Source organism: Amia ocellicauda, chromosome 14, assembly GCF_036373705.1.
Source record: "Amia ocellicauda isolate fAmiCal2 chromosome 14, fAmiCal2.hap1, whole genome shotgun sequence".
NCBI classification, from domain to species: Eukaryota; Metazoa; Chordata; class Actinopteri; order Amiiformes; family Amiidae; genus Amia; species Amia ocellicauda.
Window position 1 is genome coordinate 8468694 of NC_089863.1, and position 17879 is coordinate 8486572.

General features: G+C 41.2%; 1 protein-coding gene across 3 annotated transcripts; it reads left to right on the forward strand.

The window, feature by feature from the left end:
- The first annotated feature begins 840 nt into the window (after positions 1-840).
- On the forward strand, positions 841-10904 carry LOC136768544 (C-type lectin domain family 4 member E). 3 transcript variants are annotated; one of them, XR_010821990.1, is made up of 9 exons: positions 841-939; positions 2502-2570; positions 2753-2869; positions 3350-3454; positions 5598-5714; positions 8851-9002; positions 9217-9311; positions 9753-9859; positions 10425-10904. XR_010821990.1 is itself a non-coding variant. In XM_066722799.1 (8 exons), exons 1-8 carry the CDS (start codon positions 867-869, stop codon positions 10600-10602), a joined length of 918 nt encoding a protein of 305 aa, XP_066578896.1. In that variant the 5' UTR covers positions 841-866; the 3' UTR covers positions 10603-10904. The 3 variants fall into 3 exon arrangements, 2 of the variants coding, with proteins under 2 accessions (XP_066578896.1, XP_066578897.1); XM_066722799.1 differs by lacking the exon at positions 9217-9311; XM_066722800.1 differs by lacking the exon at positions 9217-9311 and having other exon boundaries at positions 5610-5714.
- The last annotated feature ends 6975 nt before the right edge of the window (positions 10905-17879 follow it).

The following is a 17879-nucleotide window of genomic DNA, read 5'->3' on the forward strand; positions in this document are numbered from 1 at the left end:
ATATGAGAGTGTGACTGAGACTGATTGTGCTTGGGCAGCACTGTGGAGTGGTTAGGGCTCTGGACTAATAACCCAAAGATTGTGGGTTCAAATCCAGGGGGGGGCAGTGCTGCTGTACCCTTGAGCAAGGTACTTCACTTAGATTGCTCCAGTAAAATATCCAGCAGTATAAATGGGTACAAATGTAAGTCGCCCTGGATAAGAGCATCTGATTAATGTAATGTAATGTAATGTGACACTAATCCACGCATATACACACAACCCCTTTTGCCTTCAGTTTATTATTTTATATTTGTTCTTCCAACTAAATATGCAATACATGTATATTGGCAGAAATTGTTCTGCATTTCCAATCAGCTTTCATGGAACAGTAAACATTTTTTATCAATGAATTGAATATTCTTTCATTTCTGTTTGCATGATTAATAACTGTACAATTACTGATGTTTATATTATTGTCAGAAAAATATTCTCCATTTGGGCTTCATATACATGGATATACTGTAACTGTTAATATAGGGTCATATGAGCTACAACTCTGGAAGTTTAGTAGGTTGTTATTTTTCTCTGATCAGAGACAACACATACTAATAAAATGCCATCAGGAAACTGTTTGGTTTGAGTTTAATTTAGTTTTCATAGTTAAAGTAGGCCTACTTTTTCAAATGGGCTAGTATTGTGTGTACAAAAAGTGTGTATTTAAAGCCATAATTTGACATTACAAATTGTGGCAAAGAGAAATTGTCTGCATCACAGAACTTCCTCTAAGCTCTAAAGTTAGTTGTGGTAAACAACGTAATCTGTCACACAAAGCTAATTTTAAACAGTTTCTTCAGCAAGGTTGACATACAGCTCAGTGTAAGAAAATGGATGTCTTGTACACACAAGTGAATTTTTCCAATGAGAAGGGGAAAGAGCACAAGCCGTGTGACACAGCAGGTAAGATGATTTGATTAAATACACATTTCTGAATCTTGCAGACCGGGATTGGTAAACTAATGTCTCTGGGATACTTCAAATATTGAATTCACTGAAGCCTTAATAACTTGTGCACTTCAATTCCATTAGTGAACTTGGATTCTTGTTTCACAGTTTCTCACAGTAATCATTCAGTTTCAATCTGTCTATACCTTTCAGGATTTTAAGAGACTTTAACTTGTGTCTTCAATTGTAATGAGATCCAGTTTCTTTCAACTACAAAAATATGGTATACCAGTCAGGGCAGTATTTATATTACTTTCTGTCTTTACACTTTTTCTGGAGTAATAAAATCCTCTTAGAAGCCTTATTTATGAATTCCTTATATCAATCAAATTAAAATGCTAGTGAAAAAGTCAGAGAAAAGCTCATAACCTATGGTGTCTCATCTAAACCAATAGTTGTGTCCGAAACCGCCCCCTATCCACTACATGGTGTCGAAATTCATTCCCTACATCTCGTTCCCTACATTTGTTCACTCATTCTTACCCACAATGCAATCTGATTTTGAGGGTACATACGATGTACACTCTCCAACCCCTATTTCCCATAATCCACCGCGGAGACGGCGACAGATTGCAAAAATACATTGCAAATTGCGGATGTAAACACTGGAAACAAACAATTCTATTATCTTTTTATGAAACATAAAATATACATAAACATGATGAGTTGAATTATTTTCTCTGTCATTTATGTAATAATCATAACAATTTTTTTTTTTTATTAATGCACAAATAAAACAATGCCAGGGGTATGCACAGTAAAACATTTAATTGTATATTATAAAAGTATATATAAACATTAGAGATGATAAAATTCATGAAGCCACACTCATTTTGTTCACTCACTGCTGAAATATAGTGCCCTCACTGCCATCCACTATATAGGACACAGTGAATGAGTGAACAAGTGGGTGATTTCAGACACAGCTAATATCTTTGTCAGCAGAATAAGTGTCTGAGATTGCTGGGTTTGGGGTGACACTGCTAATGTACTGTAGGGTGTGTGTTCAGATAGGATTGTGTGTATCAATTGTGATCAATAACTAAATACAAGCAGCCGTTACAGAGAGGGACACGATCGTCCGTTTCATTCAGTGGAGTATAGAACAGATTTTCTATTATTATTATTATTATTATTATTATTATTATTATTATTATTATTATTATTATTATTATTTCTTAGGAGACTCCCTTATCCAGGCAACTTACAGTTGACACAATACACATTTGAAAGCATTACAAAAGTGCAGTAATACAATCAGTACAAAATACAATAAATACACTGAACAAAAATATAAATGCAACATTTTCAAGTTACAGTTCAGGAAATCCTGGGCTGTGTGGTGACATGTGGTGTGCGGATGTGAGGCCAGTTTGACATACTTCCAAATTCTCTAAAACAATGTTAAAACAAATAAGCTTTTTGTGCATATGGAGAATGTTTAATCCAAGGCAACTGCTAAAATGATCCCTTTATACAGCTTTGTTTTACTTATTTGTATTGCTAATTTATTTTAGAAAATGAAGTTACCTACTCTGAAGTTCAGACTGCTGGACAGAATTCCTCACAGTCACCCATAGTACCAGGTAAGAGATGTTTAAAGCTAATTTCCCTTTGGTTGGAAAATATATAAACATTATCAGGCAAATTTACTTTAGAAAAAATTTAATAAATGTTGAACAATATTGCTTTTAATAATATTTCAGTAAAATATTTACATGAATTAGTAAACTGACATTATTTGTCCCAACTTATACATCTCTTACAGACAATATTCCCCCTAAGACAGCTGAGGGTCAAGCTGCCTCCAGACCTTATCTGACAATATCGCTTGCAGTCCTGTGCTGTTTATTGGCAGCGATAATTATTGCACTTGCTGTATTGCGTAAGTATCTGTAAAAAACACAGTCAATGTGAGACTTTACACATAATGCGTATAAAGCACTTCGCACTAGCTCACAAGTTGAAAATGAAGAACTAAAGGCTGATATATTTAGAATTAATTCTTTTGAAAGAAACACAGATGTACAGAAGTTTTGGTTGCAAACACGGTTGCTCCAACACTTTAATTAAAACATTTTTAGATTACATTGTAAATTAAAAGGAAAACGCAAATGTTGACATATCCATTTAGGATATATTTTAGCACCTTTGGGAATCTGTCTTATTATTTTCCATTGTTGTTTTTTTTTGTTGATGGTCTGATTGAAGTTGTGTATATTGCAGTAGACTAGAGACTTCCTGTGGTATAATCCAACAATAGCATACACACTTATTGATCATTAAATAAAGAAATATTACACTTCTAGTCCCTAGCTTCTAACTGAAAAAAATAAATAAAATAAATGTGTGTTTTTCAACTAAGTTCACAGAAGCCACATTGACAACAAAAGTGCAGTTGCGTCTTGCAACGCATCTCTAAATGAAGAAAAACAAAATGTGAAGACATGCCCTGAGAAACTACAACATGGTAAGCCCTGTGGCCCCTGGGAGAAAACTGCATTTGTGCTGTGTAAACTGGTCCTAAAAATCCCCTAAATCACAACATTTTGAAGAGGTGAGGTGAGGCCCCGGGGCAGGGGGTTCCCCCCCAATCTGGCAACCCTGGTGAAGATGCTGTAATGTAAGGAGTTTATGGCTGTTATACTACACGTGTAACCTGGGTGCGAATTGCAACTGGGGATGGTGGGGATTTTCCCCCTTCTACGTTTTCAAGAATAACTTTCAGCTCGTTATATTTTATCCTTGGTGGGGACACCGTATATCCCCACTTCTGATTTGCTTTTGTTCATTCAGTCTCAGAAGTTAATAAGCATGTAACCTGGGATGGTGGGCATTTTCCCCCTTCTGCGTTTTCTATCCCCCTCCTCAGCTTGTTATATTTCATCCCTGGTGGGGACACGGTATATCCCCAAATCTTACATACGACCCGTACAGTAAAATATAAATAATCTTCTTTACTGTCTTTGTCACTGATTCCCTTTTCTTTTTTGCTGTGCTGTGACCCGCCCGTCACTCTATTGCCCTGTGCATCGCGTCCTCATTGGCTGTCATTTTAAAACTGCCTTCTCACCCAAACTCTCCGTTCACGTCACACTACATTTAGCAAATTATGAACGCCACAACTAAATAAATGTGACTAATAAAAATTGGCTGTTGAAGTCTTTAGAAATGTCAGCAATTTGGAGCACATGGAGCAAACTTTGTCATTTGAATAAAAATGTTCAAGTTATTAATTTCTCCTCATTATGATTTGAATTGAAAAGAATGCTTAGACAGTTAGACACTAATCTTTAATAATATGTCAACCTATTTGCATGTTGTCGGTTTACACTCTGCAAATAAATGTTTTACCAACTTTTCTTTTTTTTGTTATTATTGCCTAAACCATATCTTCCTTATTTTATCACTGTGAGATCTAGCAACAATAAAAACAAATTAAAACATATATAATTATTGTGAAAGATTCAGGAAATGTAAAATTACATTTTTGTCGAAATGAATGCTCTGACACGAGACGACTGTCGGCTATTTCCGCACGTGGCGAGCACGTCAATTCGTCCCCGTCATGGACCCGTGCGCATGCGCGAACTGTCAGTGTTGTGACTGACACAGTGGAGGCTTCTCGAGCTTTCACCTGCTGAGTAAGTGAAAACATAACATTCTTCTCTGATTTAGTAAGGTTTACACTTTAGTTACTATAACTATCGCATTGTTCACCTTCGTGCTGAACAGCAGTTTGTTTGTAACGTAGCACTAGCTGATTTTTTTAATCTTATCTATCAGACAATTGTAGGTAGCTGTGCTAATGTTACTGGAGCAAACTTCATCATTGTGAATGAAATTTTTAAAGTTAATAATTTCTCCTCATTGTGATTTGAAGAGGAAAGAATGCTTAGACAGTTAGATGCTAATCTTTAATTTAATGTCAGCCTATTTGCATGTCATCTGTTAGTGCCGCTTAAACCATATCTTCCTTATTTTATCACTGTGAGATCTAGCAACATTACAAACAAATTAAATATATATATAATTACTGTGAAAGATTCAGGAAATGTAAAATCACACTATAGTGCATAAGAAACACAGCTGTGATGTCTGCATGTTTGTTCAGCTAGGTCTAGCAGAGGTTAGACAATGATAACTAGTTAAATATTGAATTGAACATGCAAATGCTGGTGAAGGGGCGCTGTTGAAACTACCTGAGAAAAAGTTTGTGAACACCACTGAGTTTTGCTTGGGGTTAATGGTTTAATTGAAAACATATGGTTATCATTGTAATGATTGTTATTTTAAAGAGAGATTATAAGACATTTATTAAGGTATTTATGCCCATAGTCTTTTCTTGTTGGATTATGTCATTACGATTTTTTTGTTTCTTGGCAACAACCCCCCCCAGGATTACGGGACCCCTCATGCACTCTAACCCAATTCGAACACTGTTTAGGATTAAGTCCTGGATAAAATCAAAAATGTTATACACCCAATAAACAAAGGTAAAAAACAAAACAAAATTAACACTGTGTTGTATTTATATTTTGCATGTGGTGGGTGGGACAATGTTTAGAACAGTTTTATGGAAACTTAAAACTTTTCATTTTAATTTAATATAGATATTTTAACAGCTAACAAAAGTGCAGACGAATGGAGGAAACACAGTCTGTCTTGCAACGCATCTCTAAATGAAGAAAAACAAAATGTGAAGACATGCACTGAGAAACTACAACATGGTAAGCCCTGTGGCCCCTGGGCGAAAACTACATTTCTGCTGTATAAATTGCAGTTTAAATTCAATGTCCAGAGGAGGGAAAAGGTGAAGATGTAGTAATGTAAAAGGTTTATACAACACATGTAACCAAAATATATCACCATGGTCAAACTTTACAATAAGGTACTGGAACAGTGCTTAATTTGTAAATCAGAAGGTGCCGGAACGCAAAGTTTTTATGAGAGCGGGTGGTGTCGATCAAAACCCGTAATGTGAGAGCGAGGGGGGGTTGCGACAGGATCGGCATAAATACGTACCGGAACACGGACACTCAAAACCCGAGATCCGGCACAAATTCACCAGTGCGGATCCCCAAAACAGGTGCCGGATCTAAATTCGGAGGTACAAATTAAGCCCTGGTACAGGTATAACTCATTCATTAATATATGAATAGTATAGGATTTAAACATCAATACATCATGAACATCATCTGAGTTCTGATGCTGAACACATGAACCTGCACTTACCCTAACCCTGTTATACTTGTGATTAACTCAGATGAAGTGTGTGACACATTCATGTGTTTATCCTGTGGTCTTCAGATATTAATTCATGAGTTTTACCGGGTACTTAGTGTAAAGTGTGACCGATCACCTTTTCAGTTTTTCTCTTTTCATGCCACTGCACCTACCTCTTTAGATTAAACTAATGAATTGAAATTGTAACGAGGTTCGGGGTGGGGCTACAGCAGCCAATGAATGTTAGGCAGGAACAATGTCAAAATACAGCAACACAAAACACGGAAGAGGGTAAGTACAGCCCCAGGCTGTTGGTTTATTTTCGTTCCACCTTGGATATTGGGAAACCAAAAAGAGAAAACAAAAGCCTAGCTCTTTGTAAGGAGCGCTATCTGTAGCAGGGATGGTCTGCTACCCAAAACAAAATCCCTAACTAGCCTAGGACAGCTAAGCCATTTCCCAGGGTTAACAAAACCAGACAAAACAAACAAAAGTCTTGAGGGGTTAGGCAGTCTCGTGGTCAAAAGGGTTCCAGGGGTCGTCACCAGGGTCTTAGTCAATCCACACGCCACTCAAGGTCCTCAGCCAGTCCACGTTGTCATCCAGTTAGTCAGTTAGTCAGTTAGTCAGTTAGTCAGTTAGTCAGTTAGTCAGTTAGTCAGTTAGTCAGTTAGTCAGTTAGTTACCACTCCCCACCTTCCAAGACAAAGAAGAAACCACAGGGTGAGTTTTATATAGCCTGCACTGATCAGCCGCACCTGCTTGCAGTCTGGGTGATTAGTAATCACAGGCAGGTGTGGCTGTTGGGCTGCCTTGCCAGTGTTTTTCCACCGGTTGTCCATGGTCCTGATCCATGGAGGGTCTGGCTCTGCTGTACATGGTCCTGTCCATGGCAAAGGAGAGCATTAGGGCAGGCACATAGCGGTGATCGAAGACCCAGCCCCTCACCTCGTTACAAAATGTATTTAATTATGACCCTGACTAGGTTATTGGTTTTGTGTTTGAATTATTTACAAGCTTTTACAGAACATCTGCAGATGCTTAACTAAATGCCCAAGCAGGATTTATTTTTCAAAAGCCATGCTAGTTTTGGAGAAGTCTAAATATTTTTGCATGATTTCAAAGAAAACGCCACAGCTTTGTGAGCTGCCTAAACAATCAATTTGTATTTGATATTTAGTGTAATTAATGTTGCTACACATCATACAGATCTCTCAATCACTTGAATCTTCTGATATACATATGTATTAAAATGATTTATCAACAAATATTGATACATGAATACAATTTAAATATACTTGTAACCCTACCCTGACCACTACCTCCACCCAGTTCCTAGGATAAGTGGGGGTTGTGAGTCTGCTGTAAATGAAGGGAGGTTAACATTGGAGAAATAAAAACAAACAAGGAGAATCCTGGGTCTCAGCAGTAGATGGTGAATTGGCTGATCTGTTTTTTCTTCCATTATTTTAAAAATTGGTGCAGTGCCTCCACCCTGGTAATGCCAACACAAAGAAGTACCACTATACAGTTAAGTAGGGGGAAAAAAATAAAATAAAAATAAAATATATATATATATATATATATATATATATATATATATATATATATATATATATATATATACACACAACACCCCCAAACATTCAGCAACTAAGTAACAACACAAATAATACCTGTAGTAATAACAAAATAATTTAAAGCAACTAGTACTTTTTAAAACAATAAGCAGTTATTGTTATTAATAACACCACAAAATTAAATCCAAGGCCTGTAAAAAGTAAATAAATTGCCAAAATCCCGATAGATTTAATCCCTTGTTTTTATCGTTGGTGCACTTTTTCACATTTGGTGGAGATTTCAAAATAATAAGAAGACAAAAAAACAAGTCCAAACTGTCCTCTTTGGCCTTGCTGCTGAGGGCTTAATCAAATTGTATTGCATAAAACTCTTCACCTCGGTTATACACAACACAGTTCAATGAGGACTTATTCACTCAGACAAAACTATATAATTGAGGTAATTAAAAAGAACACAGTCCTGCCAGCTGACAAACATAACTAAATATATAAGCACACCCAACCACAAACCCACACCACCTCCTCACGACACAGCCCGCTGGTGCGAGTTATTCCAGCCGCTCGTCCGCGCCAGCAGGCTTGATGATGGATCTGGATCTCCGCCGATTCCCAGAGATGTACTCAGAAAGCACTGGTTACCCCCTACACTCAACACGTAGGAGACCTGAATAGTGATTGGACGATGTACATAATTTATCAATCTACAAGGTGTGATTAGTCAGATCCAACCAGCCTCATTTTAAAACAACCCGAACTGCAGTTAAAATGGGGGGCAAAACAGATGCTAATGGCATTGCCAAGCCAACGGGTAACAAGCAGTTACATTTTATAGATCTTAAAACAAAACAAAAAATTGACACTGTACAGGCCCAGGAGGGTGGGTTTACATCTCAGACAGCATGCATATGTACACAGAAGCAATACAACAGACAGTTGTCAACAAAAGCACATTTTACAGGGTGTTACATACTTCATGAGAATGAGACTTAGACAATATGAGCTGCCTAATTCACATCTATGAGTTAGCTTGACATTCACCTCTCTGTCTCTGAATCTGCAGGAATGACTGGATATTTCTGTCGGAAGCCTTGGATGCCATTTCATAACAGATGTTACTTCTTCTCAACTGATGAGATGAACTGGACCAGCAGTCGTGATAACTGTTTATCAATGCAAGGACACCTTGTCATCATAGAGACTGCAGAGGAGCAGGTACTACCTAATCTTTTTTCCCTCTTTTTGCAGTAGATGACAACAAGGCTCTTACCTTTCAAACACTAATACTATAATTATAATAATAATGTGTTTTGTTGATGATACTATTCACAAAATTACATTGTCCAGTCATATGTTAGCTGGTCTCCATCTCAATTAAGATTTGAATCCCTTACGCCTTGGTCTTGATTCAGATTTGCTCTTGGACTAGGATAATCCTGGTCTTGGTCTTGGTCTTGACTTGAGCTCAGATAAGGTGGTCTCGACTCCCATGGGAAACCCAATACTCTTCCAGTATAAACATAGGTAACAGAGATTTTAGTCATTTTGTTTGTCTCTCCGCTGTGCCTGATGTTTCCATTGACTCTTTTATCATCATAGTGACTGTACTGAACTTGTCTTTGTTTTAAATCTGTCAAACTACTTGTTCTGAAGGACACAGTGCTGTTGATTTATTGATTGATCATAAATAAAATAACAAAATATATCGCTCAGACCGGGTCTTCTGTAGTGGGCAATATGAAGCAGCGGAGTGAGGTGAAGGCAGGGCCAGATATCCTACAGAAGAAGGGCAGAGACCATGAGAGAGGGGTGAGGAGAGACAAGGGTTGGGCAAAGGTGGAATGAGTTTGTGTATTTAGTGAGTTCTAGATAAGCCATTGCAATTCATACTTTACATAAACATGTTTATTTATTTATTTTATTTGTGTGTTTTAAGTCTAGTTTTGTTGCTCTTTTTGTATTTAGACATTTATAAAACACAATGTATCTAGACCCATTTGGATTGGACTCACCGATCTGAAGAAGACAGGAGACTGGCGCTGGGTAGATGACACGGCTATAGGCAAACTGAGGTAAGAACTACGATTATTAAGAATTCTGAATCTTTCTTGTTGATTTACAAACTGTCAATATTTACATTTATTCTAGATGCAATTCCAGTTTCAGCAACATCTACAATAATTAACCAAATTAAAATGCCTTTTTTGCCTGGCGTACTTTATATTCTCACATTCATGCATAAATCTATGTATAGACATTAATGTGATGAAGTGGATGGTCCTGAGGGAAAGTATTTATGTCTCTTAATCAGTACAAAGACATGTTTGATTAAAATATTGTATTTGTATTTTTAAAAACTCTTATAAAACAAATATGACTTTTAAGTTAAATTAAAAATAAAATGACATTATGATAAGATAGTTTCACAGGTAGTGTGTGCAGTTTTGGACAAGCTTCCCTGCCTGGTTGTTGAATCTGACTCCTTGGGATCATTTAACATTGACTGGATGTTATTCTGAAATCAGTTATTTGCTACCAAATATGTATGATGGGTTAAATGCCCTCTTGCGTGTAAATGTTGTGTTCTTATACTCTCATTACTATGTTAATGCATAGTATTATTATTTATCTTTTCAGATACTGGAGTGAGAAACAGCCTGATAACTATAAGAAACCTAATACTCCTGAGGTGGAGCACTGTGCAGAGATGAGAGGAAGAGATGATTCATATAAATGGAATGATGCATTGTGTTCAAACAATAAAGGGAGGGTGTGTGAGAAGGAAGCTGAGAAGCTGGAGACATTGATCCATTAAAGGAGTGTGAAACACCTGTACCCAGGGCTCTGGAGTAACTATTACAGCACTCATTGCTGCATTGCCATTTAGTTTTTTTTCTAGACATCGCTTTAATATGAATAAAGATAAGACGTTGTACATAGTCTATATGCTGACAGCGTATTATGATTGTAATGATCACCCGGTGAAGAACATGTCAGTGCTGTAGTGCTGCGTGCATCACACACCTGTGTGAGTGGCAGGGCACTGTGTAATCAATTAATTACACCTGCATTGTGGTTAAATGTGGAGCCGGCTTGATTAAAGTTCTATTTGCTTTATCTCAACGACGTCTCCACTTATTTCCGAGACGGGCTCAAAATACCTCGATCCTAACTACTAAAAGCAGATCGGGAACACTTGTCGTTATTTCACTAAAGTGCGCTTCACAACCGTATCCACGCTCTGTTCATTAGAGTACACATATAACCCGGGTCCCAGGACCAGCCTCCTCGGAGCCTCTCGCCGTCACTTCGCTCCGCCGATCTCCTCTGCACTGGATCCTCAGGTCTGCCCTGCTGCCCTGCTGCCCACACAATAGGTATCTCCGTCCTGCTGTGAAAGGACACTCCGGCTCTTCTAGCCAGTTCCCTGGGTTAAGGGGGACAGGTGAAAACTATTGGGTTTGATGACCGGGGAATCCACGTGGGAATGTTCGCTCACAGCACCTTACCAATCACCCAATCACCCCTAGATATAATTAAATAAACAACACACAGTCAATACAAGCAATAAGAAAAAATAATAAACACAATTGTGAATTAAGTGCAACAGCAAGAAAAAAAATAACACGAAATAATAATAAACAGTGAAAACAACCCCAACGTGATCAGTGCTGTCCGCACCACTTGTGACAGTAAAACTGTTTACAATGTACTAATACACATCGATTATAAATAATTGGATCTGAACTTCTCTGTGTTTGATAGAACATCAAATAATACATACTGCATTAATCGTTATGTTGTTCTGAACAAAACAAGCCTGTTTGCAAAGAAATCCGATCGAAGCTGAGTGATCTGCACAGAGTGATCCCCGGCAGACTGCGCGTTTACCCCCCGGGCATCTGAAACTGTAAATCGGATGTGTTTGAGAATGAAACGCGCTGGTAGCCGAGAGAATGAGCTTTCAAACGATGTGCGCATTGTAGGAATACAGTTTAACTTCCATACACAGGAGCTGCGTGTAACACTGCCAAATAATGCTTAAGAGGGTGTAGTAACACACTATATAACTCTGAAATGTACATTATTTTGCAGTTTTTGGTAACCTAAACTTCTTTTAACTTCTGGCAGTTTACCAGCTTACCTTTGTACCATTCCGGTTATTCACTGGACTGCTTCAATTGCAGTAAAACAGTCAAAAAGGGGTTGTTCTAAAACTTTTGACCGGTAGTGTGTACATATATATACAGTCGGGTGACAAATGAATGGAAAAACCAACATAAAGTGTCTCAGTCAGGTGTTTGGCCACCATGAGCCGCCAGAACAGCTTCAATGCTCTTGGCACAGATTCTACGAGTCTCTGGACTCTACAGGAGGGATGAACACCATTCTTCCAAAATATATTCCCTATTTTGGTGTTTTGATGATGGTGGTGGAGAGCACTGTCTAACACGTCGGCCCAAAATCTCCCATAGGTGTTCAATTGGGTTGAGATCTGGTGACTTTGAAGGCCATTGAAAATGATGTGAATCAAAGGCTTACTCATCAAACCATTCAGTGAGCCCTCGTGCCCTGTGGATGGTGGCATTGTCACCCTGGAATAGACCACTCCCATTGGGAAAGAAATGTTTCACCATAAGATAACGGTGATCGGTGATAACTTTGAAATTATTTGCAGTGACCCTTCCCTCTAAGGGGATAAGTGGACTCAAGCCATGCCAGGAAATTCCCCCCCACAGCATAACAGAGTCTTCGAATCCCCTCAAGTAGTCAGGCTTGTACCTTTCTCTTGGTGTCGCTTCGACTTAATACTTGGTGGCAAAGCCCTTGTTGGCAATCACAGAGGTCAGACGTTTCTTGTAGTTGTCCACCAGGTTTGCACACATCTCAGGAGGGATTTTGTCCCACTCCTCTTTGCAGATCCTCTCCAAGTCATTAAGGTTTCGAGGCTGACGTTTGGCAACTCGAACCTTCAGCTCCCTCCACAGATTTCTATGGGATTAAGGTCTGGAGACTGGCTAGGCCACTCCAGGACCTTAATGTGCTTCTTCTTGAGCCACTCCTTTGTTGCCTTGGCTGTGTGTTTTGGGTCATTGTCATGCTGGAATACCCATCCACGACCCATTTTCAATGCCCTGGCTGAGGGAAGGAGGTTCTCACCCAAGATTTGACGGTACATGGCCCCGTCCATCGTCTCTTTGATGCGGTGCAGTTGTCCTGTCCCCTTAGCAGAAAAACACCCCCAAAGCATAATGTTTCCACCTCCACGTTTGACGGTGGGGATGGTGTTCTTGGGTTCATTCCTCCTCCTCCAAACACGGCGAGTTGAGTTGATGCCAAAGAGCTCGATTTTGGTCTCATCTGACCACAACACTTTCACCCAGTTCTCCTCTGAATCATTCAGATGTTCATTGGCAAACTTCAGACGGGCCTGTACATGTGCTTTCTTGAGCAGGGGGACCTTGCGGGCGCTACAGGATTTCAGTCCTTCATGGTGTAGTGTGTTACCAATTGTTTTCTTGGTGACTATGGTCCCAGCTGCCTTGAGATCATTAACAAGATCCTCCCGTGTAGTTCTGGGCTGATTCCTCACCGTTCTCATGATCATTGAAACTCCACGAGGTGAGATCTTGCATGGAGCCCCAGACCGAGGGAGACTGACAGTTATTTTGTGTTTCTTCCATTTGCGAATAATCACATCAACTGTTGTCACCTTCTCACCAAGCTGCTTGGCGATGGTCTTGTAGCCCATTCCAGCCTTGTGTAGGTCTACAATCTTGTCCCTGACATCCTTGGACAGCTCTTTGGTCTTGGCCATGTTGGAGAGTTTGGAATCTGATTGATTGATTGCTTCTGTGGACAGGTGTCTTTTATACAGGTAACGAGCTGAGATTAGGAGCACTCCCTACCACTCCCAGCTCGTTACCGTATAAAAGACACCTGGGAGCCAGAAATCTTGCTGATTGATAGGGGATCAAATACTTATTTCCCTCATTAACATGCAAATCAATTTATAACTTTTTTGAAATGCATTTTTCTGGATTTTGTTGTTGTTATTCTGTCTCTCACTGTTAAAATACACCTACCATTAAAATTATAGACTGATCATTTCTTTGTCAGTGGGCAAACGTACAAAATCAGCAGGGGATCAAATACTTTTTTCCCTCACTGTACATGGATATACTATAACTTTTAATATAGGGTCATATGAGCTACAACTCTGGAGTTTTACTGTCAGTAGGTTATATTTCAAGTCGGAAGCACTGCCCAAGGGGGAGGGGTTTCTGCGCACTGCCGTAGGTACCTGATCGAAACGTCACTCTAACAAAGCTCGCTCCTGCGCTCGTCACTCAGAACAGGTCCCTTCCCACATCCTGTTCCATAAAACGTGACGTCAGCGCAGGTTCGTCCTCTTTAGCCATTTCGCCTGGACCCGAGAACATGTCTTGTCGCCGTCCGTGGCCAAGGTGGAGGAACTGCTGGACGGCTTCTGCAGGGCAATGGGGGCTGCTGTGAATAAGGCCAAGAGCGAGTGTCACGAGTGTGGCGTGACGGCAATTATATCACTGATTGATTTATTATTATATTATTATATCACTTAACTAATTATAACATGTGCACTTTATTTCCACGTTTTCTTCCTTCCTTATATTGTTTCAAGCACTTTTCTTCTGTTATTGGTTTATTTGGTTTCATTGATTGCTTGTTCTTGCGAGCACACGCCACCTGCTGCATTCTCACCTGGACTTACCTGCGCTTCTCTAAATCGCCATCACCTGCACCCCTGTCTATTTAAGCTGAGAGACTGAGTCATTCAAGAGGAGAACAGACAAGGGAAACAGACCGGCGAAAGGGGATATAGGAGCTGAACGCCTGGGTTTCGAGCGAAGGAGGAAAAGCCAGTGCTGGAGAGGTGAAAGAGGGAGACCTTTGGAGCTGGATCGTTCATTTCCTTTAGTGGATTACAAATAATAACGCGGAGCCTGCAACCCGGAGATGGCGACGAAACCCACGGAAGACTTAGCAGCAGAGCATGACGGCATGGGCTTCGGGCAGCCTATGGGTTTGGTGTCTGTGGTCGCGTAGCGAGGGTGCAGTAGCGGTTATTTACTAAAAGAACTTGAAGATACTTTCAACCGGCAATTAAGAGACTTAGACAGTTTTTGAGAACGGCTTTTATTAAATTGGCCATATTAATCTCCTGGTTTGCATCTTCTCTTTTGGGGATTATTCTGTGCGGAACTGCCTGTGGAGAGAGAAAGTACAAGACATTTTAGTAGTATGGCAAGATATTGACTTTGAGTCATCTATCTGCATGACTGCCAATGTGACAGGTTGATTCAGGAGTTCTAACTCTCTTCTCACCTTAATTTCCTTTGTTTCCAGTTTGTCGGTGCTTGTTTGGCCAACGAAGCGCCGGCTGGGTTCCTGGGGGGAAAAAGACGCATGGGAGAATTGTGTACTTACCCGGGAAGGCTGAGTGATGACTGGGTCTGTGGGAGTAAAGAGAGAGAAGTAACATTAGTATTTGTTAGGATATTGCAATAGTCATTTTATAGCATTAGTATTTGAGTCTGTTTTTAGTAGTTTTTCTGTTTTTTTCTTTTTGTTCTTTTATTGTATGTTTGGGGGGTTTCTTTCCTTATTTTAGCGCCGGGGATTAAAGGCGGTTTTAGCTAGGTTATTGAAATTCAAATTATACACTTTTGTAAAACTCCAGGACAGCCTTCATGCCCTGACTGGATCTGTAATAATAAATATTGTTATTATTGTTCTTCCTGTTTGTGTGGAGTTTGTCTCGGGGTTCTGTCGAGCCTGCTCTGGGAGAAAAGTGTGGGTGACACGAGCTCCTCCCTCGTTAACCAAAGGAGGTGGCGTGGTCTTGCGTAGTCACCCCCTAATTACCCACTAGGTGGTGACACGAGGTCTACCTCTCCCAGGCATGGCCTGTTGGCAAGGGCCCGCCGACCATGTTCCATGAAGCCAGCCATCAAGGTCCTGGGGATCACGATCGACGGCACCAACACGGGCACCCGGAGCTGGGAGGAAGCTTTATCCGAAGTTCAAAGGAAGATCCACGGCTGGAGCACAAGGACCTTGACAATGGCTGGTAAGGTACTGGTCGTAAAGGCCATCCTCTTCCCGATACTTCTCTACATCGGCATGATATTTCCCCCAGACAGGCACACCGCAAAATTGATCAACAGAATTACATTTCGGTTTGTCTGCTGGCAAGAAAGTGAGTTTTATGAACCGCTGTTTGGCACCTGCCCCTACAAGGGCTGCCTGGGAAGGGAGACGGAGGCTCGCATTTTTGGGAACTGCCCCTCCCCTTGCAGGGTCTGGCTCCTGTTTTTCCAGTTCCTCCACAGGTTTGCCATTTCTGCATGGGCGACCGCCCAGCAGATCCTGTATGGACCAGCCAGAGGACTTTCAACACCAACTCTGAGGTGCTGGAGGCGTGTCGTCTGCGCGGTGAAACGGGCCCTGTGGGAGGGACAGAACATCTGCCTCTTCAACAAATGTGTTGGTTTGGCAGTTTGCCTTATTATCACATCTATTATTTTGGTTTATTTAATACATGTTTTGAGTTTATTTGGTAATTTGATTTTCTTTAATCACATTAGGATTTTAAAGGTTTTAAGTGATTTTTTTTAATCAGTATTTTTGAATGTTTTTATTATTTTGTAATGTAAGTACTTAAACTAATAAAACAGTACCTCTGTGTCTTGTCTGTGCATTAGACCTTATTATTGGTTGTCTTCATGGCTGTTCTGTCACCACTGTTTACTTCCATGTCTATTTGTATGGTTTAGTTATTATTGAAAGCTAATCCGACTGTGTTCTGTCCATGCTTCGGGGCTCTGGTGCGCTGTGGTTTCAGTTTCAGCTACAAATAGTACACTTTAAAAATAATAGTCGTGTTTATATAGTGCCTTATATATTCCGACTGCTTGCTGTGTTGTTTTTTTGTCCACAGGGCTTTTTCCTCCACAGCAGGAGCACTAGCAGAGGCAGTAAAATCCGAGGCCTGTCTGCCTGGCCTGAGCCTCGGTGTGTCGCACGAGATCTCGCCCGTGTGAGATGCTCCTCCGCCGGCTTGCGCCCGCACTACAGCCCACAACTGTGGCTGTAGGAGATCTCGCTCTATCCGTTCGCTGAGAACGAGCACTGCTAGCCCTCCCCGTCCGTGCGTGTAGGCCTCAGTTTTAGATCCCGCTACTGCTGGTGGTCTACTACCCTCGGCCCCCTCGGACCCCAGACTCCACGTCACCCGGTGTCCCCGGAAACCCTGGCACACATGGTGTGGTTAAGCCTATGGGCCTATGCGGCGCTTGTATCCAGCACCTGGCCCTTGGTATACACAGTGTTCAGTCCGGCAACAGCAAGGTTGTGTGTGGTTTGTGTTACAGTGTCCCTGTGTACATAAACTTTGCCGGGTGGAGACACACTTAAGGCTATGGACTCGCTAGGTGCTCCACTTGTTGCAGAGGCGTTTCAGTTGTTGTGTGCCCCAGATGCAAACACTGACCGGCACCTCAGCTGCACGTTTCCCTGTGCAGACACGTGTGTGCTTGGCGATGAGCTCCTCACACACCCGCCACTGTGCCGCTTGCGGCAAGCGCACCTTGCCCGCATGGATTGGGGAGGTCTTATTCCCCATGTGTCTGGGCACTGACAGTGGGCACAATTTCGCTGTGACTTCCGGGCCAGCTACGGCGCACCCAGAGGTCTGCCTTTCCACTGGGCGCCACCGCACTCGCCACCGCACCCGAAGATCTCCCACTTCGGTGAGTGATGGGGGGGCCTCGGTGGCACTGGATCTCTGCCTCTCCCCGAGCCCTCTGTCTCCTCCTCCAGGGTTGCAGTGACGGAGACAGCCAAACCACCCGTGCTTGCATCTCCTCCTGTTTCTGCTGCTGCACTGGCTGCCGCTACCGCACTTGCCACAGCAGCTGCGCCCCCTGTGGCAGCTGCACCCTGCCTGCCTGCAGTGCCTGCTGTGCTGGCACAACTGGCTGACGTACAGCTCAGATGTGACGGCCCCTTCCATTGGGAACCCGGTGTTGGCTGCAGTTGAGCCCCAGTAGC